General features: G+C 41.6%; 1 protein-coding gene across 1 annotated transcript; it reads left to right on the top strand.

Moving 5' to 3' along the window:
• The first annotated feature begins 11,310 nt into the window (after window positions 1–11,310).
• On the top strand, window positions 11,311–17,486 carry olfcb1 (olfactory receptor C family, b1). The gene is made up of 6 exons (XM_076756650.1): window positions 11,311–11,516; window positions 13,406–13,697; window positions 13,998–14,840; window positions 15,015–15,230; window positions 15,959–16,076; window positions 16,325–17,486. Exons 1-6 carry the CDS (start codon window positions 11,311–11,313, stop codon window positions 17,479–17,481), a joined length of 2,832 nt encoding a protein of 943 aa, XP_076612765.1. The 3' UTR covers window positions 17,482–17,486.
• The last annotated feature ends 6,673 nt before the right edge of the window (window positions 17,487–24,159 follow it).

Genomic DNA, 24,159 nt, shown 5'->3' with positions numbered 1-24,159 from the left:
CTATTGTGGCCTTTGCGATAGCAATTGTCTGTGTGATTTGGCCTACATTGTGAACATTACCAAGAACCTCTCAGAGCTGAACCTCAAGCTCCAGCTAGCCTCTCAGCTGTCTGCTTTCAAATGTGAAATCGTTTGAAGTGAAATTAAAGCTGTAGTAAGTTTAACAGGAAAAGGTAACACTGTGCATTTTCCTACTCTGCAAGAACAAAAGCCTGCTGTGACATCTGAATATGCTGCTTGCTGAATGTTAAAACTCCTTTAGGCATTTAGTTAGTGGTTTCAGGACATGAAAAGTAAATGAAAGGAGGTGAACACTTGGTACACCTTTTTATGTGGAACAAGTTGATGTGTCTGGCAACCTACAACATGAAATCATTGAGCTGCAAAGCAACTGTGAGCAGTTCTTTACAAAACTGACTCTTGGTATGACTCAGTTCTGCTCAAGACTGACTGACCCAAACCTGGAAAATCAGCTGTGAGTAACATCATGACTATCATCTGACATCATACACCTCACCAAAGAGTAGCAGTTCCAATTGTCACAGAGGTTGGTGAAATTTAGGTGTTCAATAATTTAGTGTGGCCAGGGGCTCTGTCAAGAGTGGCCTTGGGGCCACAATTGCTGTAACCAGAAAGGACTTGTTGCCTTTGCGTTTTTTTCTGAGCTTGGTTGTGAGTCCCCAGCATAAAGAGGAGACAATGGAACCGGAGGAGGAGCAGAAGTTGGTGTAGGCTGGCTGACTCTGGCAGGAGGAAGCGGATCAAAGTCATCCATATTATTATGTATTTGAGGACATGGAGGATATAATTTATTCTCTATGGTGTTACAGGCATTGTCAGGTGGCTTTTGATAAATTTTTGTTGGATGATCTGTTTCATTGTGTCTCTTTCATCTCTGTTGTTCTTCCTCTGTCTATTGTTTCCTTAATCTTTGAATTTCCTGCCTACTTGACTCCACCCACATTGTTCCTCTTCTCTACTGTCTGTTTAAAATGTTTTTCTCACTGTTCAGTGTGGGGATCCTGTATTGCTCTCTGTTTCTTCCCCCTCCAACCCTGGAGGAGTCCCTGACTCTTACACTCTTATGGCTGTACTACAAAATAGGGAATCCCTGATGATTCCCCAAATTCTTGTGGCAAAAATCTTAACCACTGGTGAGAAAAGAACCCAGTTTCATAGCAATCCTTTTTTTCGCAAAGGACGTGACGTCACATGCCGAAGTTGGGTTGGCAGAGGGGGGGTGTAAACAGCTACGATAATGGCATGTGAAAACTCCCTGGGTAAATAATATGGCCTGAGCCCAACAGCCAACAGTTCAATGTCCGGGCAGCCGATACGTTCCTTGATAGTAATGTGACCAGGATTACACCATCGGTTGTTGACTAGAACAGCAAGCCCCCCTTCTTTACGCTTACCGCTCTCGGTGCAATCCCGGTTGGCCAATCGGTCCGTAAAATGGCACACATACATACAAAGATGACTTGGAGACTCTTTTAGGGGATTTTAGGACTATTTAAAAAAAAACCTCATCAAGTTAGTTTGAGGTCACCTGGATTCAAACTTTTAGACCCGTATTTGATCTTTGCCTGAGGCCTCAGCCCATGTTGGAAATGTGACACATTCATTAGGATGTGGGAGTTGTTCCAGTTGTTGTTTTTTGGACCACTATGCACACATGCACACACACAGTGTGTTTTTTGTACCTTATGACTTCAAGGACTGTGCCACTCAAAGTCACTCAAAGAGCAGAAGGTCCTGATAATCTGTGTGGTCCATGAAGAGGATGCAGTGTTTGAGCAACCTCCCAAAAGAAGAGGGAATTGTCACTGAAGGAGTAGAAGAACTTGACCTGTGCCTGTGCGATGCTGATTGACCTAAAGATGAACGCAGACATTTTAAATGCTGAATGGTTTGTATTTGTATAGCGTTTTTCTAGTCTGACGACCACTCAAAGTGCTTTTACAACATTAGCAATCTTTCACACATTCATACAATGGCTAAGCCACCAGCTTATTGCAAGCTTTTTATCCATTGACACATCAGGGGCAATTTAGGGTTTTTTGTTAGGTAGTGCTCGGTTTCCTCCCTTTCCCTTGTGTTTCCCTGTGTTTCCTTGCCCCCTTGTGGTCTTGTCTGTCTTTCCCTGTCTGTTCAGGTCAGTGCTGTGGGCTGTCCTGCCTGGCCAGCTCTTCCAGCCCTGCCTCCTCTCACACCTGCAAGTTATCACCTCATCTATCAGCAGTTGTATTTAACCCCGGCTCAGTCCACTAGTATTCGTCAGATCGTCTGCTTGTCTCAGTGGTACACCTGTTCGTTCCTCTACCCGCTTTTTGATCTCCTGTTTTTTTTTGTCCGTGCTGACTTATTTTTCCAGGAGCTTCCACTTGTCAGTAGCCCTCAGCCCAACTCAGCCTTGCCTGTGAGAGGAGTTTGTTCGTGACCTGCCTAGAGTGTTTTTTGCTTTTTTGCTTTTGTTTCCAGTTTTTTGGACACCCTTGGTTAATAAATCTTTTGATTCTCGCGACCTGCCTGTTCTCCCGTGTTCTCCCGAGTCCATCACTGTGAGTTACCTCCTTCGGGTCCGAGTATGTTCCACACACTGCTTGGATACTTCAACATGTAGACTGCTGAGGCCAGGGATCGAACCATCGACTTTCTAATAAGTGGACTACTGCTCTATTCTTGCTTTGGAAAAATGAACTATATTGTTATACTGTATATATTTTTGCATGTCAGTAATGAGTCCTGAAAAAGTCAATTCAGTGTAGATAAATGTGTGTTAGCAATAGTAAAAAACTGAATTAATTAGAATTAATTATTACATGTTTAATCTGTATTTTTACTGCAACTTATGCAACATGATGTCAAATTTACACCTCAGCTGTCATTTCATCAGTTCTTCAGATACCACTGTTACTGGACATGGAGCAGATAGACATCACAGAGGGACAACAGGCCTCTTATACAGAGGAGAAAATGTTAAAGTAGACTGTATAACACACATATACATAAATGTGCTTCAACAACTGAACAAAACTGTACCAGACTGCTATAAAATTAATACATATAAATGAAAGTAAATATAAACAAGTGACAACAACAGCCGCACATTCTCCTTGATAAGTGACAATATGCTTGTGGCAACATGTTTTACCATAACGTCCAGCAGAGGGCAACATTGTCCAATGTTTACCCTAAACATCCCTCAGGCTGGTTATTAGCCTCCTGGCTCATCACAATCCTCCTGAACTTAAAAGCTGCTCATTGTAATTTGAGTTTCAATGCTAACTACTACAAATAAATCCACCACTGCCTGTACTGAATAACTTTTTTTTTTCATTAAATAATGAAAAAACTGCAATTAGTATGTACAACCTGTTCGCAAAAGTCTTTTTAGCAACAGTCATTCATTTTGGAGGGCACTGTCAAACAACCTAGTGTCAATTTATACACATAATATTTTATAATCTCATGATCCAACAGGCAGATTGCAAGGGAGTATGTTGAACACATTCATGCTGACATGAGGAAAAATACTCTTACTTGTAGAGTATTTTCACATCATTGTATTGGTACTAAAGGAGTCCTGCAGTCCAATTCCAGTTTGATTAAGTGTGAGCAAAATGTATTTAAATTATCAAAAGTGAAAGTACTAGAGCTGCAGACAAATTTCTTCTATTGCTGATATTGTTTTATGACTGCTAATACTGAAGCACCAGTGTGAAAGCAGCATTTTATTGTTGTAATTAGTAAAGATGGAGCTAATTTGAACTACTTTGTTCTCTTTGAGGGACTCTTACAATGTATAGATATCTGAAACATGACATCACAAGTCAGAAAGGTTTGGAACTCTGGGTTTAATGTTTGAAAATGTTTTATATTTTATTACAAGGCATTGTATTTATTGTATGTATCCTGTGTTCTTTAAGGAAAATGTTTATCTGAAATACAACTGGTTACTGTTTATCTTTCAAATAAATGTAGTGGAGTAGAAAGTGCAATATTTCCTTCTGAAATATAGTAGAGTAGAAACATAAAGTAGCATAATATTTAAATCGTATTGTACTGTGTTGCAGAGACACAATACATAGTTTCAGCTGGGAGATGTATGTGAGCACTTTGCCACATTTCACAAAATCTCAGCTTTTTTAGTGTAATAAATGAACAAAATAAACTTACAAATGTCAAGAAGAGAAATATTCTTACACCTTTATTAAACAGAAAAATACAACCATTTACCTGCTGAATTCAGGTTTCTCTCTTTTACTAAACTAAAATGAGTTTAAATGCCAGGTTAACACTGTAAAACACACTTCAAACTCATCAGAAAGAAAATCAAACTTACCAAAACTGCTTTGATCTGTCTTTCCGCTGTTCCAGCAACCACCAACTCTTGAATTTGAGATTTGGCAGTTAGCCAGTAATGACCAGTCAGTTGTATGCCACATCCCTAGAAGACTTGTTTTAATAACACAGAACTCTTGCTCTCTTAGGACTGTCCAGACATAAAGGAAATGACTTTGGGACTGTACTGGCACTGCCCTAATACACCCTTGGCACCAGTATAAGTCTGTGGACCATAGACCATCTACAATGTGTAATGTGTACTAGATTCTGGTCAGACAGTATGACCCACTGGGTTTCCTATTCCCATTCACAACATGAGCCAATTCGCTTCTTCAACACCGATTGGATAAACCCAGAGACTGAGCAGGTCTCAAAATGGCTGCAGGTAGCCTCCCCTCACCACTGTATTCCAGCTCACATGGACCAGCCTGATGTCACCCATGACGTTGCTGTCACTTGCAACAACTCCCATATAGAGCAGTTGCCTATCTGCTCACAAGGGACTCTCCAGGCAAAAATTTGCGTGCTTCCTGATAGCAAGGCCAAAGGTAGCACCTAAAAGGTAGCTCACTCTTCCAATTGAAGGAACAGTGCTCTGGACGTACTCATCAAGAGTTCTAGGCTGACTCATTTAGCCTCTGCAGGTTGAAGATCTTTGTTGCGACCCAGACTGTGACTGGTGCCAAGACCTGGACACACGTGCACTCAGAGGAAGACCGTGCTGCCAACCTGACAAGTCCAATCTTCTGCTGTTACCTCAAAATGAGTCGCCAAAGATGTCCTCAGACACAGTTGAGGACACCACTGAGCTGCAGCAATCCATCTTCTGTGGTATATCAACCCTAATACCAAACCCTGTAGTGCAAGACCCCCAGCAACATAATTCATGGAAGGTGTTAGTTGACGCCAAAGTACAAGGCCAAGATGGATCACCAACAGTGGGCCAATACCAGAACGCAGGGACCTTATATAGCACAAATGGAGAGATTTCCTGAGGAATACCTGCTTCTAAAGAAAGGAAGAGCTGTGCCTTCGTGTAATCTTCTAGTCACCTTAGCTTCTGAATTTAATGGGGCCACAGAACTTATCAGGGTCAGAGGATATCTACGCAGGGCAATGGAGCTGGACCCTTCAGCAGTGCATCCTGTTGCTCACACCCACCAGATTACAAAACTGAAGATTGAGGACTTTGATGAACAGATGTTGCAACCAATGTTACCACCAATGTTGCAATGGGCAGCTTAGCTCAAGAGGTTGGTGGTTCAATCCCTGGCCTTGGCAGTCCACATGCCGAAGTATCCTTGGCATACTGAACTGGCATACTGAACCCCCAAAAATGCCCCCAAAGCTGTGCCATCGGTGTGTGAATTCATTCATATATTCACATCACTTCAGATTAAAGCGTCTGCCAAATGATTAATTGTAATTGTAATTGTAAACTGGTCCAGAATGAGTCCATCGTACTTTCTGGATGATGCCATGTCTTCGCTGTGTTCACTAGCTCAGACAGTCATGTCAGGATTGTATAAATCAAGATGAAAGGCAAAGTCTATACATGACTATCAAATTGGTTGTTTCCCTGAATTGCCAGATGACAGCACTCAGCAAGTGCTGATGGGGGAATTGTTCAGTCTCTGTAGATTAAGAGTATGTTGTGATTTGGTGCTATATAATCAAAACTGAATTGAATTGAATTCTTCTTAAACACCATACTAGTGGCCTTTCCTTTGTTTTTTTTTTCCTTTTGCCTGAAGAGAGAGGAAAGTGACAGAGTGGAAGTGGGGAAAGAGAGAGAATGACATCCAACAAAGGGCCACTGATAAGACAATGGGCCATGGAATTGATGCACACACACTAGGTGACCTATCTTGGTACCCCAACTGGTTCCATTAAGCACATTTGGATCATCAGGGAAGCTAAACACACTCACAAGCTACGGATTGAGGAGCAATTCCACAGCAATGCCAACCACGGCCGCATGTGGCAGGCCATCACAGACAGCCAAAAACGACAGCCCCACCAACCAGCAATGCCTCCCTCCCTGACGAGCTCAACAACTTCTATACTCACTTTGACAGGGACAACAAACAACCAGCCATCAAAACTGCTCCCCACCTAGATGAACAGCCCCTCACCCTCTCCACCTACAACGTGCATTCTGCACGTTCAGCAGGATGAATGTCTGTAAGGCTGCTGGCCCTGATGGCATACCCGGCTGCGTGTTCAAAGCCTGTGCAGGACAGCTGGCTGGCGTCTTCACTGACATCTTCAAACTGTCACTGGCTGATGCAGCAGTCCCCACTCGCCTCAGGACCACCACCATCGTACCACCAGTACCAAAGCAGTCAGCTGCAGTGGGCCTAAATGAGTTCCCCACACACACACACACACACACACACACACACACACACTGGACCCCCATCCGTTTGCCTACCAACCAAATAGGTCAACGGAGGATGCTATCTCCACGGCACTGCACTCCACCCTGACACACCTGGACAACAACAACACCTACGCTGGTGTTGCTGTTGTGATGTGATGCTGTTAATCGACTTCAGCTCAGCATTCAACACAGCCACCCCCTCCAAGCTGGTCAACAAACTTAGTGACCTCAGCATCAGCACCTCCCTCTGCAACTGGACCCTAGACTTCCTGACCAACAGACCCCAGTCTGTTAGGTTAGACAACCACACCTCCGCCACCCTGACACTGAGCACCAGCATTCCACAGGGCTGTGTGCAGAGCCCTCTCCTCTACTCCCTCTTCACCCATGACTGCGTGCCTGTGCGTTGCTCCAACTCCATCATCAAGTTCACAGACGACACCACAGTGATAGGCCTGATCAACAACAGCGACGGGTCAGCCTACAGGGATGAGGATCAGCAGCTGGTGATGTGGTGCGCCGACAACAACCTGACCCTCAACACCAGGAAAACCAAGGAGCTCATTGTGGACTACAGGAAAACCAAAGGCTGCAGTCAGACCCCCATTCACATCAATGGGGCTGAGGTTGAACGTGTCTCCAGCTTCAAGTTCCTGGGCGTCCACATCTCTGAGGATCTCTCCTGGACCCTCAACTCCTCCACCTTGATAAAGAAAGCTCAACAGCGCCTCTACTCTACTTAGGGAAGTTAACCTGGCTCGTCAGATCCTGGTCAACTTCTATCACTGCACCACTGAGAGCATCCTGACCAACTGCACCTCAGTATGGTATGGCAGCTGCACAGTCTCCGAGCGGAAGGCCCTGCAACATGTGGTGAAAACCACCCAGTACATCATCTGTGCCCAGCTAACTGCTATCGAGGACCTCCAGCACAAGCGGTGTCTAAGAAGGGCATGCAGCATCAGCAGTGACAGCTCCTACCCCAACCATGGATTGTTTGCCCCCCTACCATCAGGTAGGAGGTTCAGGAGCCTCCGTTCCCGCACCAGCAGGCACAGGAACAGCTTCTTCCCCAGAGCTGTTACCCTACTGAACTCTGTCTACCAGCAGTAATGTTTGTTTTGTTATCCCCTTTGTCTTCCAAATGGTCTGATCAGCCATTATATATGTTCCCCTTTGTGTGCAGTTGGTTGGGTAGGTTTTGGCTTTGTTAAGTTTGTTTTGTTTGTCTTGGTTTGGCAAAATCAGTTCAGTCTGTTAAATAGTGTGAGTTGTGTTTAGTTGACCTCTTTTATGGGCCCAGAACTTTTATGTATTGATTACCTTTTTTTTTGTCCAAATAAATCTCTTTTTGTTAAAATCCACCTGGACTCCTCATGCCTGTCTGCTTGGTCCTTGGGCTCACACCACTCATGGCCCCCCACCACCCTCCCACTGACATTGTCACCCCTCTTCCACACTCAAAGACATTACTGACCCTCTCCTGGACTCCCTGCAGTTTGCCTACAGAGCCAACAGGTCTGTGGACGATGCATTCAACTTGGCCCTCCACTTCATCCTCCAGCACCTGGACTCTGCAGGAACCTATGCTAGGATCCTGTTTGTGGATTTCAGCTCTGCCTTCAACACCATCATCCCAACTCTGCTTCAGGAGAAGCTCTCCCAGCTGAGCGTGCCTGACTCCACTTGCAGGTGGATTACAGACTCCCTGTCTGACAGGAAACAGTGCGTGAAGCTGGGGAAACACGTCTCCGATGCTAAGACCATCAGCACCAGATCCTCCCAGGGCTGCGTTCTTTCTCCTCTGCTCTTCTCCCTGTACACAGCTGCACCTCCAGTCACCAGTCTGTCAAGCCCCTGAAGTTTGCAGACGACACCACCCTCATCGGACTCATCTCTGATGGCGACGAGTCCGCCTACAGGTGGGAGGTTGACCATCTGGTGACCTGGTGCAACCAGAACAACCTGGAGCTCAACACTCTAAAAACAGTGGAGATGGTTGTGGACTACAGGAAGAACTCAGCCTCACCTGTCCCCATCACCCTCTGTGACTCCCCTATTGACACTGTGGAGTCTTTCCGCTTCCTGGGAACTATCACCTCCCAGGACCTCATGTGGGAGTCGAACAGATCAGCTCCCTCATCAAGAAAGCACAGCAGAGGATGTACTTCCTATGGCAGCTGAAAAAATTCAGCCTGCCAAAGACAGTGATGGTGCACTTCTACACAGCCATCATTGAGTCCATCCTCACCTCCTCCATCACCATCTGGTACGCTGCTGCCACCGCCAAGGACAAGGGCAGACTGCAGCGTGTCATTCGGTCTGCAGAGAAGGTGATTGGCTGCAATCTCCCATCTCTTCAGGACCTGTAAGACTCCAGGACCCTGAGGCGTGCAGAAATGATTGTGGCCGATCCCTCTCACCCACAAACACAAACTCTTTGAGCCACTCCCCTCTGGCAGGAGGCTGCGGTCCATCAGGACCAAAACCTCACGCCGCAGAACAGTTTTTTCCCGTCTGCTGTCAGCCTTATCAACAAGGCCCGGAACCCCCCCGACACTCTTCACACTCCACCTCTGCCTCATCTTGCCACATTGACATAAATACAACTCTATGCGTTACATTAACGCTCAGACTGGACTTCTTTCTGAAAAAACAGACTGTGTTTCCGGAAAAAACAAACAAACAAAAAACAGACTTGTGTATATATATTTATATTGTTATATTTTGTGCTCTTATTTTTAATAGATGTGTCATACACCAACTGCACCACAAGAAATTTCTCGTATGTGTAAAATCATACTTGGCAATAAAGCTTTTTCTGATTTCAGATTCTGATTTCGCGGCATGGTGGCGCAGCAGGTAGTGCGCATGCCTCACAGTAAGGAGTTCGCTGGTTCGATCCCCGGGTCGGGCAGGGCCTTTCTGTGTGAAGTTTGCATGTTCTTCCCGTGCATGCGTGGGTTCTCTCCGGGCACTCCGGCTTCCTCCCACAGACCAAAAACATGCTCATTAGGTTAATTGGTGACTCTAAATTGTTCATAGGTGTGAGTGTGAGTGTGAGTGGTCGTTTGTCTGTCTATGTTGCCCTGCAATTGGCTGGCGACCGGTTCAGGGTGTACCCCGCCTCTCGCCCATTGCTAGCTGGGATAGGCTCCAGCCCCCCGCAACCCCGAAAGGGATACGCAGGTATAGATGCAGGTATGATTCTGATTTCTGATTTCTAGAGACTACACCAAGATGAACATTACACTAAGAATAAAGATATTTATCCTGACTTCTTGTGTTGTGATTGATACTTTTGGGGATTCCTACATATCATAACCTGTTCCTAATATCCTATGAGCAAGGTATATAATTCCACAGTCTGTGGAATGCTGTCTTTATCCTGCCCTGTGTCACAATATATTCAGTTCTTACCTGATGCCATTGTTTCCTCATCTGCTCACCGGTGCCCTACTTTTCCACTCTCAGTCACACCCACCTGCTGGCTCACTTGATCACATACCTGGGACTCATTCCTATCAGTGCAATGTGTAAGCATCTCTGCCACACTCACTGTGGCCAGATTGTAATTGTTCTCATGCAAGACTCTCGCGATATTTCATGGACTGGTCTCCTGTTGCCAATCCGGCCTGTTTCCAACCACACCTGTTCTCCTGTTGCCCGGTAACTACCCTAGCCTTTCGTCCTTGACATCAAGTCTTGCTTGTCATTTCCTGGATGTTGTTTGCCTGAGTGTTTGGTGTATGCCACACAAAACGCTTACAGAGACTCTAAGACTTTTTATTCTGCACGTCCTAAGTCCTTGCCTGCCTGTGACTGTTGGATGTTCTATTTCCTGCACAATACCAGAGACTGTACTTTTTGTTGCTAATCTGGTTCTGCCAGTATAAGATTAAAAGGTTGATAAAAATTTACCCGTGTTGTGGTGGTTCTGCACTTTGGCCCAAAAACCCCCTTTGTGACAGCCCTGCTCACAGGTTTTCTTGCGTGTCTGATTTTTGCATGACCAATTCTGGTCTGACAGCAAGTCAGTCAACACCATGTGCATCATGCTCAGCTCCACACTCAGACTTCCTGGAAAGAGAAGTGAGGACAGCCAAGCAGTGAACACAAACAATATCACAGTTAAGGATGAGCTGTCACAGCAAACAAAGAGTATACCGGTTCAAAAAACATAGCATGTTAGTTAGAAGCATTCTATTGTTTTGATGCTAATAAGGGGCAAATAGATAGCCAGTATTTCTTGGCTGATTTATTAATTTATTCACTGAGACACCTACTCTCAAGGACTGCTAAAGGTTCCTGGACAGTATGCAGTATTCTTCATTATTCTATGCAAAAATTGTGTTAATTCAAGATATTCTTTGATACTTTACTACCTTGTGTTAGCACCTGTCAGTGTGGGAAATGCCTGGAGGATGACATCTGATGAATTAAATACTCTTTTCAGTCCCGCTTTAAAACAGGTTTCTTGCATGCATTGTGCATGTGTCTAGCACCTCCCAAATTCCTTGTAAGAGATTAAAAGTGTTCCTGCACATCCCTGAAGTGCTTTTTGACCTGCAACATTCAAGATGCAGAAGTGCCTGCTGTGCAGCCTCCTCTCGGCTCTGATAATGCTGACTAGCATCCCGGCTCCTGTGGATGCATGCAACTCTGCTCAGTCCATTTGTGGGGCCCAAGGTCCTGGGGATGTTGTGATAGGTATATTGTTTCCATGTCATCGTAAAGTGAAGGATCTTAATGACCGGATTAGACCTGAAAGCTTCCACTGCTCAGAGTGAGTACAGGAACAGAGATCGTTATTCAATTAGATGGTAGTCATATATGTGTCAGGAAGTGTATCTTTCATTTTAAGTATGTGGGTTGTAGTGTTTTTTGTTCTTGTAATAATAACAAATATCTTCCTTGGAGAAAATGATGTTAGCAGTTTATTGAAACTACTGTTTTCTTTAGCGACGGTAAATTCAGATGGAGGGCCAGAAGTGTAAACTGCAATGGATGAGATGAAGGAAGATTCTTACTAGGCTAGTGTATATAAAATTATGAGAGAAAGGTACATACAGAAAATCAGTTCATATGTTGGATATGACCCTTATTTTATAAAGAGGAATGATTTTTCAGATGAACTGAAAGTTTTTTGCCTGCTACTGAGTCAGTAGATATAGCCAACTACCTGGTCATTCAGACGTCATTCTACTCTAAAAAAGCAGACAAAAGTATGGAGTCAATTTAGCAGTCCGATCCACAACATTAGATTAGATTAGATTAAGATTTAGACATTGCTGCCAAAGTGCTCCGTGATCGTATTGATTTTTCAAGGGTGCGTATCTTTTATTTTCCTGTGGATTAACGGAGCAGCAAACTCTCAGCGCAGCGGTACTGAAAGCTGACGTTTACTGTTTACGGTTGGGGTTAACCACGTGCAAAGGACAGCTGAAGTGCCACTAAACACATGGATCGTCTTGAAACAAGACAGGGTATGTTATTTACTTTCACCTGTTTTCAGTGAAACCGTTAAGGCTGATTTAACAAGTGTTAGTTGTGTTGCTTGTAGCCATTACCTTAAATCTATCACCATAGATTTAAAATTTAAAATATAACTAAATAAAACTAAATATAGTTGTATAATATGTTTTTTTGAATGTATAATACATATTATATAATATTCTAATAATATAATAAAAAATACAATATAACTAAGTATATAAACAGTATTTATAGCAAAAAACAGCAAAAAATTTGTGCAAGTAGACGGAATGTGCAATATTGCAGTCGTGCAGATAATATGTAAGTAATATGTAAAGGGTTTGTGAGGATGGTGGATTAACTGTTTAAGTTTCGATTGTAAAGTGTGATGGCTCGTGGCAGGAATGATTTCCTGAAGCGGTCCTTGTGACAGCAGAGCTGGAGCAGTCTATTGAAGAAGCAGCTCCGCTGTCTGTCCACGAGGTGGTGAAGAGGATGATCGGAGGACGTTCATTTGGGACTCAATAAAAGCTTCTCCTGGTTTCTTGGTTTGATCGATCTGAGCAACCATAGACAACACAAAACATAGGCATTTTGAGTGTGTGCTATAGTGTTTCCTATGCAGAAAATCACTTCTGGCCCTCCATCTGCAGCTCGTGCCACAACAAAAAAGTGACATGATGTCATCTGCAAACAACCTATTCAAACAGTCTTATTCATTAACACTGGGTATCGAACGTTCACAATGTCACTAGTGGCTAATGCATTAGACATAATTAAATAGAAATAATAAACAAAAATAAATATGAGTGGCATACATCTCAGTATGTTACATGAAGATAAATAAAGAGGGAGAATATTCAAAATATTTCTCATTTGTTTTCTAATTTTTGTATTGTGAGAGGGATGAATGTAATAAGCTCTGTCTTCAAGCTACATCTTTTCAGTCATCTATGATGTCTTTGCATGATATCTTTTTCATTTATTCTGTTATTTTTTTGTGTCTGTGAGTGCACTTCAAAATATTCTCAGTTTTACTACTGTTTATTTTAACAATGAAATCAATCAATGAAAACAAGTCATTCCACAATCAGTAAACTGTCTTTAAAGTTTTACATGTGTAAAACTGTGTATTTTGTGTTTTCTGCCAGTCGCGCAAATACATATAATGTCATGTGTTTTCAAACTGTCAACTTTCAGTTTTGATCTATCGTCATTTATGATATCCTTGGCTGCAATTCATGAAATTGAGGAGATAAATGCAGCTGGCTTCCTTCCAGGAGTCCGTCTTGGATATTTGATGTGTGACACATGCTCATATGCAAGCAAAGCACTGCAGAATGTGGGGCACATGCTCGCAGTCAACAGGTCTCTAAATGTGAAGTGCGACTACATTGACTTCAGGCCCAGCGTCAAGATTATTTTAGGAGCATTGTACTCTGAGGTGTCCATTGCTGTGGCCAGACTGCTGAATGTGTACATGGTCCCTCTAGTAAGTCACAAATGTTATCTGATCAGCAAATACATTTTACTTCCAAGTACTTAATTATTATTATTTTTTTTTTTTTTTTTTTTTTTTTTACTAAGATTTGAAGTACTCCTTAATTTTGATTGTTGAAATTCAAAATGTGTTTTGCTGGGTGAAAACTTTTGGATGCTATAACATAACATTTCAGGAATGTACATACAGTCTTACAGTCTGTAATTCTCAAATTTAAACCATGTTCCCAATACATACAAGGTTCTTGTGTCTATTTAAAATTCTTCTTGTATAATTTTATCTCATTATCAGCTGAGCAGCACATCATCTTCACCAGAACTGAGTGATAAGCTGCGCTACCCTGCTTTTATGCGCACTATTCCAAGTGATAACCATCAGACCAAAGCCGTGGCGAAAATTATGCATCATTATGACTGGAACTGGGTCGGGGTTGTTTATGGAGATGATGAATATGGCAGATCAGCCTTCCAGAGCTTTCTCAAGGATGCTGAGGCAAATAATGTGTGCTTGGCCTACCAAGAGATGTTGCCTCATTACCTTGATCATTCACTCAGCATGCAACGTGTTGAGGAGGTCACTCAGCAGATCCGTTCTTCCAGTGCCCAGGTGGTACTGCTAATCCTCAAGGCAGACCTGGTGAAGGTCCTCTTTAAGGAAATGATTAGGACCAACACATCAAGGATCTGGATTGCTAGTGATGCCTGGTCCAGAAGCCAGTCCCTTGCCCAAATGGATGGCATCAACAAGGTTGGGGACATCTTGGGCTTTACCTTTGTTGCAGGCAAGAGTGAATTATTTGATAATTATCTTAAGAATCTTACAGTAACCCCAAGAGGATATAACCACTTCATCGAAGAATACAAGAATCTGAGATTCAACTGCACATCAGAATGTTTCTCAAACAAGCCTCCATCCTATTGTCCCACACCTGACCTCCTGAAAATTAAATCTGGCAATGCATGCAATTTCAAGGACCCCCAAGAACAAAATGATGACTATCTTGTAAAGGCTCTGGATACAAGTGAAGCCCTGCCTACCAAATTGGCAGTGAGGGCCATAGCAAATGCTCTCAAAACACTACTGCAGTGCAACAGTTCCTTATGCATGGGAGAAATTAACTTCCCGCCATGGAAGGTGAGACTTGATTTCATCTGATGAGACAAGATACAAATTTGTAAAGTGCAGCTTGCTTATATTTTTGACTTCTCTTAGAATTCTTCTGAATAATCTTTTGGGCAATTATGTGTTACAGTGACCAATCTCTGTAAAAGGACAGTTGTAATTTACATTCTGTCCCTTGCTTTTCAGCTTCTTAAAGAACTAAAGAGGGTTAAGTTCAAGTTTGACAACCAGAATTTCTTCTTTGACAAAAATGGTGATTTCGTGAGTGGTTACGATCTGATCATGTGGGAAAGGGATACACACCACAGAAGATTTAAAAAGATTGGGAACTACAATGTCCTTGATGAACAAATAGAACTAGATGTGGAAAAATTCACCTGGCTTTCAACAACCAATACCACGGTAAGACAACAACATACTCAGTATCGACTCACAGTTACCATCTATGTCCTTACGTTAACATTATCTGAAGAGAAAAGATCACATGGTCACTAAAGGCTTTAAAATCCTCATGCTTTAAACTAAGTGCTTGTCGTGTCATACGATGCACTCTATTGATGGTGGAATGATCATAGACACAATTCTGAACCAGACAATTCTCCAATCATACCCACTTTATGAAGGCCAGTTCTTATTTCTCTCTTAAGATCAGTTTTTATTCTTTTTCAAATAACAACTTCTGTCATTTTTCACGAGAATAAACAAGTGCAACATCATGAATGCCTTCAAGAAGAGACTGTCCCAAAGTTTGCTGCTCTCCCCATTCATGTGATTAATAACACAGACTACTAGTCATAGTAGTTAAGATATCTTATACTGCACCACAGAGTCATTTGATAAAACAACAATTCTTTGCTGTTAAATTAAGCAACTACTGCTCACATGAGGTTTTAAGAGAATACCTGTGGTTAAGACACAGGGAAGATGTAGTTATTGAATGCTAACAGCACTGTATTTTACAGTAGTAGATGCTTTTACATCTACATTTGAATATGACCAAAAACAGTATGTTTCAGTATGTATTTTTTAGAAAGACCAAGCTTAGTAAAACAAAGGCTAGTTTAAACATCTACAGGCCATCTGTCCACAGACTGATCAGCTACAGGTTGTCCTCTTGCTTTGTCTCTCAGACCCCTCAGTCTAGATGCTCAGAGCGCTGCCCCCCTGGCTCAGTAAAGAAGATCCTGAACGTATCCTGCTGTTACAACTGCACCCTGTGTTTGGAGGGTACCTATTCAGATGCCTGGGGTATGCCTGATTGACATGTTGATTTTGAATTCAATTTTAGCTTTGAGATTCAAACCAACTTTAAACACCAGAGTCCTTACAGATAGGGTAGGCATACATCTGAATGACGCTGTTCACATGAAGTCTCTTTCAAAGTATATACAAAGTAAAGTATAATATGTATTATGTTATTTCTATCTCTGTGTCCAGCAGATTTAAAAGAATGGCCTTGTTTTGCCTACTATAAACCTCACCATCTTTTCTAATAGATCTTCGTGACTGCAAAAGGTGTCCCATTGGAACTTGGTCTCTCAAGGGTTGGAATCAGTGCAAGCCAAGATGGGAGTCCTATCTGCAATGGAGTGATCCTCATCCCATTGCCATGATGGCAGCTGCAGCCTTTGGCATCTTGCTCTTGTTGGTTACCTTCATCATCTTCTTGGTGTACAGAGATTCCCTGCCAATGAAAAGAGCTGAGGTGAAACTGTCCTGTGTGATGATGGCTGGACTGGCAGTGAGCTTTGCAAGTGTGATATGCTTCATGGGCAGGCCCAGTGTCCACCTCTGCCGGGCCCGCCAGCTAATGTATGCAATGGGCTTCACCCTGTGTGTTTCCTGCATCCTAGTCAAGGCTTTTCGTACCTTCCTGGCTTTCCTTCCCTTTGGTCGGATGACAAACAGGCGACTTCACAAACTTTACAAGCCCCCTGTAATTGTTGTTTTCATAACTACTCTCCAGGGGATCATCTGTCTTCTCTGGCTGATCTTTGATTCTCCTGATATTGATGACACCCCTCCATCCCCACAAAGCATGAAGAAAATAGTCCAGTGTAGTGAAGGTGCCACATACATAGGTTTTGGCATTATGCTGAGCTACATAGCTCTGCTAGCACTGGTTGGCTTCCTCTTGGCCTTCAAAGGCAGGAAGGTTCCTCAGGAGTTCAGTGAAACAGGCTACATCATTTTTAGCATGTTGATGTACTTGTTTGTATGGGTGTGTTTTATCCCAGTCTATATCACCAACCATGAAAAAGGCACTCCTGTGCAGGCTTCAGCCATTCTAGTATCCAGCTATGGTATAATTTTCTGCCATTTTTTACCCAAGTGCTACGAAGCATTTTGGGGGTCAAAGACTGATACACTGGAGAGGATTCTGAGGAGATGGCGACTCATCTCCAATCCAAATATTGATTCAGTGACAGAGATAGATGTAGATATCCATGGAATGAACACACCCATACAAAGGAGTGACAGGTTTTCCGTATCAAGTGTATCAACTATATTAAGGAGCTCAGGGACACTCAACAACGTCAGCCCTACTGATTCAGTGCTGATCACAATGTCCAATGAAAAGAGTCATGTTCATCCTCTGTTTAACAGGCTAGGAACAGAAATAACAAGGAGACGTAGAAGTATATCTTTCTAAAACTGGTTCCAGGGAAATTTGATGTGTACTGATATTTTGTTATTCACTTTTCCCTTTTTAAAGCCAGTCTTTTGTAATATATTTTGTGTTTAAAAACCATGTAAACTTAAAATAAGCTTTTAACCAAAAAAAAAAAAAAAAAGAAAAGAAAGAAATGGTGCTATTCTTCAATAAAGCATAAAGAAGCATAAAGGTTGCGCAGGTGTTTTTTGCACCAGGAAGTGGAGCATCAAGAGGCACAAGCATTTTGATATCAAAGAAAATATCTTTTCATCATATTGATGTTATTGCAGACAGCAGTGGCAGATATATCATTGTATCTGGTCTTTTGCAAAACAAAAAAATAACTTTTATAAATATTTACGCTCCTAATACGGGACAAGCTGAGTTTCTATCAAGTATAACTGTTCTTGCATCCAAATACATGGGGGATCCTATTCTACTCGGTGGGGATATGAACTTGGTAAACAACTCATTATTAGATCGGTCTAGCCGGCCCCTCCAAGCAGATGCAGCTCTCTCTGCTGCCCTAGAGGAACTCCAGAAGTTGCTGGGGGTAACTGATGTTTGGCGATGTGTAAACCCACTTTCTCGCGAATACACTTTTTATTCTAAGGTACATAATTCCTATTCTAGGATAGACTACCTGCTCCTGTCAAACTCAATAACAGAAAATGTGATTAATGCAGAGATTCACAACATCTTAATTTCAGATCATGCTCCTATTTCTGTCATTTTCTCTCCTTGTTTTAATGTGCACAAAACAAAACAGTGGAAATTCAATAATATGCTTCTATGGGACAAAGAATTTGTTGCTATGATTAACGAAAGAATCTCTGAATTTTTTGATACAAATGTAAACTCTGTAGCACCCATTCAGATGGTCTGGGAGGCATTCAAAGCCACATGTAGATGTTGGTGTATTAGTTATGCCACTGCAAAGCAGTGAAACAGAAGTCAAAGAAAAGATAAACTAATGTCAGAACTAAAGAGCTTGGAAATACAACATATGAGAGATCCTAATGATCAGAAATTGAAAATGAAGGTACTATCGACTAGAACAGAGTTACAATCAATCATACATGAAGAAACTTCCACTGCATTATATAAACTAAGGAGAAAGTATTTTGAATCCGCTGATAAAGCTGGCAGAATGCTTGCACTTAGATTAAAGCAAATCGAGAGTAACTCATCCATAACTGCTGTATATGATCAAGATGGATCTTTAATATGTGAGCAGAAAAAGATAAATATGGCATTCCAACAATACTACTCAAAGTTGTATGAGTCGGAATGTGAATATAATCCTGACATGATTGATGACTTTCTCAGAGGGGCACCTCTCCCTCAGCTGAAAGAGGATGATAAGATTAATTTAGAGAAAGAGGTCCAGGGTCTGGAGGTTAAGGCAGCGATCAAAGCCCTCACTGCTGGTAAAGCTCCAGGCCAAGATGGCTTCAGTGTTGATTTTTATCAGTGTTTTCAGGAAGCTTTATCTCCTTTTTTGACTTTGTTGTACAGGGATATGATTGCAACCCAATCTATGCCTAAAAGTATGAATGTGGCTGTTATCTCTCTGTTGCCAAAGCCGGGCAAAGACCACTCAAAAATGGGCAATTTCCGTCCTCTAAGCTTGTTAAATAATGATTACAAGATCTTCGCTAAAGTCCTTGCAATGCGGCTGGAGAAAGTCATTTCAACATTAATTCACTTAGACCAAGTGGGTTTTATTGCCCGTCGCTATGCTGCGCACAATATGCGCAGACTGTTTCATGTAATGTCAGAGGCTGCATCTTTTCAACATCCTGCGGTTGAAATTTCTCTTGATGCAGAAAAAGCATTTGACTGGATAGAGTGGTCGTATCTGTTTCATATTTTGCCCAAGTTTGGTTTTGGCCCAGTATGCATACAATGGATTAAGGCCCTTTATAACAACCCAGTTGCATGTGTTAAAACTAATGGTTTAATCTCATCCCCCTTTCAGCTTTTCAGATCCACCAGACAAGGATGCCCAGCATCTCCAGTTATTTTCACCCTAGCACTCGAGCCACTCGCCTGTGCCATCAGGAAAGATCAGAATATAACGGGTATTACACTTTTTAATTATGATTTTAAAGCCAGTCTTTACGCGGACGATATTTTACTGACTTTGTCTAGACCTGCTAGCTCTGTGCCCCATTTGCTTAAACTTATTAGTAAATTTGGCATGTTTTCAGGTTATAAGATAAATTGGTCAAAAAGCGAGGCCATCCCTCTAAATCATCTCACACACCCTGGTCATCAGTTCAACCCCTATTGTTTGGAAAACCGGAGGTATGCGATATTTGGGTGTCAATATCACATCCTCTATTGATAAAATATTTGAGTTGAATGGCCCTAAATTATTGAAAACTGTGAGGGATGATCTGAATAGATGGACAAACTTACCACTATCGCTTTGGGGGAGAGCAGAAGTGCTCAAAATGAATGTACTCCCGCGATTGGCTTTCCTTTGTTCTGCCATCCCGACAGAGGTCCCCCAGAGATGGTTTAAAGAAATAAACACACTATTTTCGTTATTCTTATGGAAAGGTAAAAAACCCAGAATTTGTCTGAAAAAAATGTCCATCCTCAGGAAGAAGGGTGGTCTAGGAATACCAGATGTATATTTCTATTACTTAGCGTACAACGGTGTTTACCCTATATCTTGGGCGTACAGGAAAGAGGAGCCGGCTATGGGCGGCTGGAGATGGTTGGAACAGAAATTTGTTGCTGCAAAATGTAAAAATGTTGCACTGACCTCACTCTGGTACCATACTAAACCTGACAAAAGTATAAAAAATCCCATGATTATATTTTCATGCAGAATTGCCAAGGAAATACATAAACAACTGAAATTGAACAGTTTATCCTTGTCCTCGTGTCCCATATGGAACAACCCGGCATTTAAGGCCGGTGGGAAACCAATCAGCAATGACTCATGGCAAGATAAGAATATTACTGAGTTGGGTCAAATCCTGGGAAGTAATGGAGAGATGTTATCTTTTACTGAACTTAAGAGGAAATTTGGTCTTAATAATTCAGATATATTTCAGTACCTGCAAATCAAATCCATCATGCAGAGCTTTGTAAACACTACACTAGCAGATAATGAATTTTTTGATATGAAGTTTAAGGATGCAGTTTCTGGTGGTGGTAGTGTATCCAAGATTTACAGGTTGTTTTGTTGCACATTATGTAAGGATATGGTATCCATAAAGGCACAATGGGAGAAAGATCTGGGTTTACATTTCACAACAAGTCAATGGGAAGCGATCTTGAGCCACTCAAATTATCTTTCAAAATGTGTCAGGTATAAAATCATTCAAATCAAGATTTTGTTTAGATCTTACATTACCCCACACAAACTCAAGAAAATGAGCAGTGAAGTATCAGACAAATGTTGGAATGGGTGTGGAATGACTGGCACTCTTATGCATCTGTTGTGGCATTGCCCAAAGATACAAGAATTCTGGTCAAATGTGAGAGATTATTTATGCAAATTATTTAAAATTAATTTTACAGTAGACCCAGCAGTGTGCTTACTGGGAAAACAGGTAGAGGGAGTAATCCCCCCAAAATTTCTATGTTTGTTGGACCTAGCTTTTCTTTCAGCTAAACGCACAATTCTTATCAACTGGAAGGTGAGGAAACCAAACTGTTTCAACATAGACAATTGGCAAAGAGACTTTCTGGATTTAGTATCTATGGAGCAAGCAGCGTCTATTCTCCAAGATCTGGGCAATGGCCACACAGATCTCTTGAGTCAAATTATGTCATCACTGAGGGAGAATAAAACAGATAGGGATACAACATAGTATTGTTAATGAGGTGATGATATGATTAGCCTACCTGTTTTCCAATTTTTGTTGTTCTCATCGTGGTTATGGGTGCCGCTATTGTTGTTGCTATGACGGTGAGGAGGATGGTGATGATGACGATGATGACAAGAGTGGGCATTATTATAATTGTTTTATTTATTTTATTTATGTTGACTTGTTGATCTGCTTGTCTGTTCTTCATTCTCATACTGTAGCGGCCTTGTCCGGGCCTTCTCGGCATGCTCTGTGCGGTGGCTGGTTTGACTGGACGGGGGCTTAGTCTTAGCCCGGCTGTTCTTGGAACCAGACCACTCCCTTTGTGTTGTATGTGTGTATGTATGATATGTGTGATGTGGTGTGGATATGTTCATGGAACTGATATCCATGAGATGTCTTGTGTCCTCTTTTTGTTGTTGTGGTATTGTATGTGAAAAATAAAGAAAATTATTATTTAAAAAATAAAAAATAAATAAAAAATAAAGCATAAAGAAGATGAGTCATTTGTACTGTATACAACTACAAGTGGCATTAAAACAAAAAAATTTAAAGACTTGTAAATTGTTTGCCTCATCAGCACCATTTATCATTTTTTAGAACCCACAGTGTGGGTCCACACTCTGTTAGCACCCTTGCAGTGTCGCAAATTGGCCTCATTCAAAAGAGTGTGAGCACTTTCAAATTGCAGTCAATTTGAATGCAATCTAACCCAGTGACATTGAAAAAGAGAGTTGCAACACTCCCTTAGACTTCTGTTGCATTTAGAGACATTGGAATTCTTCTTCAAGTTGGATTGGGCTGTTCCAGATTCCAGTTCCAAACATTGAGTAGTTAGCACTGAACCCCATTCATTTTCAGTGTTTCCCAAGCACGCTCGCTGGTAATTTGATGAACTGACCTCACTTTTGGCATTTTAAAGCATTAGTTGACGTTTTGTGAATCTAGCAAGTAGTGGTATTTTATGTAGCCAGGTTTAATTAATGTTTATTGTTAGATTCTAAATCCATTCAGCTAAGATGACACTTCATTAGTTACCATAACCAGATGTCAGTTGGCCTACATATACATTTACTTAACAATACTTAGTGAGACTATATCAGTACATCTGATTACAATGAATGGTAGCTATAGCTCAACTAGACACAGATTGTATCTATCAAGGTTGTTCCCTGGTTAACTCAGTCCCTACACACATTTCTTTTTAGACAGTCCATCAGTGACAGGTGATAAGATCAGAAGTATAAATGTGGATGATCACAGTAAAGAGACACTGTTTCATCCCAGCTGGAAATACTTTTCATAACAGCTGCAAGACCCAAAGCCTCTCACGTCCTGTCATTTTGCATTCTGCAGCTGGTGCTGCAGGTTGTAGACCACGACCTGCTAGTGCTGTGCTGATCAGGATGAGAAAAAAAAAAAGAAATGAATGTGAAGATTAAAGAACTGTAGGGATTAATACATTGGCTATATATACTGTAGCATTAATACAGTATATATAACCTAATGCAATCATGCTTCAAACTCTGAGAAGTGACAGCATTTTAATGACAAGTAATCACAGTAGTGTCACACTGCATTTCTAAGAAAAAAGACATCAACCGAAACTTATGCCATTTACTTCATTCCTCAGCGTCAAAGCGTAACAAACTGCGATATGAATCAAATGGTGGTCAGAAAACACTTTATCTGACTGACTTTGACTCAACTGAATTTGACACCTGATATTCATTATGTTCCCATTTGACGAAAAATTGACTAATTGTAATATAACTGTATTGTAATAAAAGTTTATGATAAACTGAAGGATGAATTGTTCCTTTATGGACTGAGAAGAATGTCCTATTTCTTAAGAAATCTAAACTATAAAAACCCTCTTGGATTATATGTAAAAAGCAGGACTGTTTTTCTGATCTCAAGAAAGGTTGACTTTCTTAAGTGGTTCTCACAGGACAACAACGGTATAGACATCTGATGATCATATAGAATTTGATGCATGCCTGGAGATTAAACTACATAATAGTACTACTTGATTGGATATACACTATAAAAGAAGAACAAATGCAACAACACTATCATTCTGTGGAGAAGGTGAAATGGCCTGGAGTGGCTTCAAAACTAGGAAAAGGATTTTCAAAAAACATCATGTCCAGGGATGGGAATCAAAAACCGGTTCTTGCCTGCCCTCCATCCCCTGCAAGGATAATGCCACCCTATGATGGTGGAGCAAGAGAGAGACTCTGCCCCTGCTGTCAGGACTGGCTGAAAGCTTTCTGTGTGTGCAGGCATCCTCCACCCCGTCTAAGAGGGTGTTCTCCACAGCTAGAGACACCATAAGTCCAGAAAGGTCACGTGTCCTTCCTGAAAAGGCAGATATGTTTATTTTTCTGCAAAAGAATTGTTAATTCTTCATGGTTAATGTTTGCAGAATTGCACAATGCACAGTTCCATTGGACTTGACTTGATTGTATTTGTCATTGGCTGACGTAGTTTTATTTTTGAGCGCTCAACTCATATATCCTTTTAAAATGGAGAATTTTAATTTTTATTAGAAAAATGTTGAACATGTTACTGGGCATTCTTGTGTAATCCCTTCCCTCCAAAATTAAGTACGGACATACTAAATAATACTGTCCCTCCACCACTCCGGAGAAAAAAAATGCTCTTAAAGACACTTGAATGTAAGTGTCGTCAATGAAAACGTCAGTATTTTTAATATCAAGTTTGAGGAGAGTCTGTCTACATCCAATCCAGAAAAAATTATCAAATTTAGAAACATGCATAAAACAGGGTCAAATTTAGAAACATGCATAAAACAGGGTCCAGATATCCAGTGTCAGATAGT

The sequence above is a fragment of the Chaetodon auriga genome, chromosome 18 (genome assembly GCF_051107435.1).
Source record: "Chaetodon auriga isolate fChaAug3 chromosome 18, fChaAug3.hap1, whole genome shotgun sequence".
Taxonomy (NCBI): domain Eukaryota; kingdom Metazoa; phylum Chordata; class Actinopteri; order Chaetodontiformes; family Chaetodontidae; genus Chaetodon; species Chaetodon auriga.
This window is presented reverse-complemented; position numbering and strand designations above follow the sequence as displayed.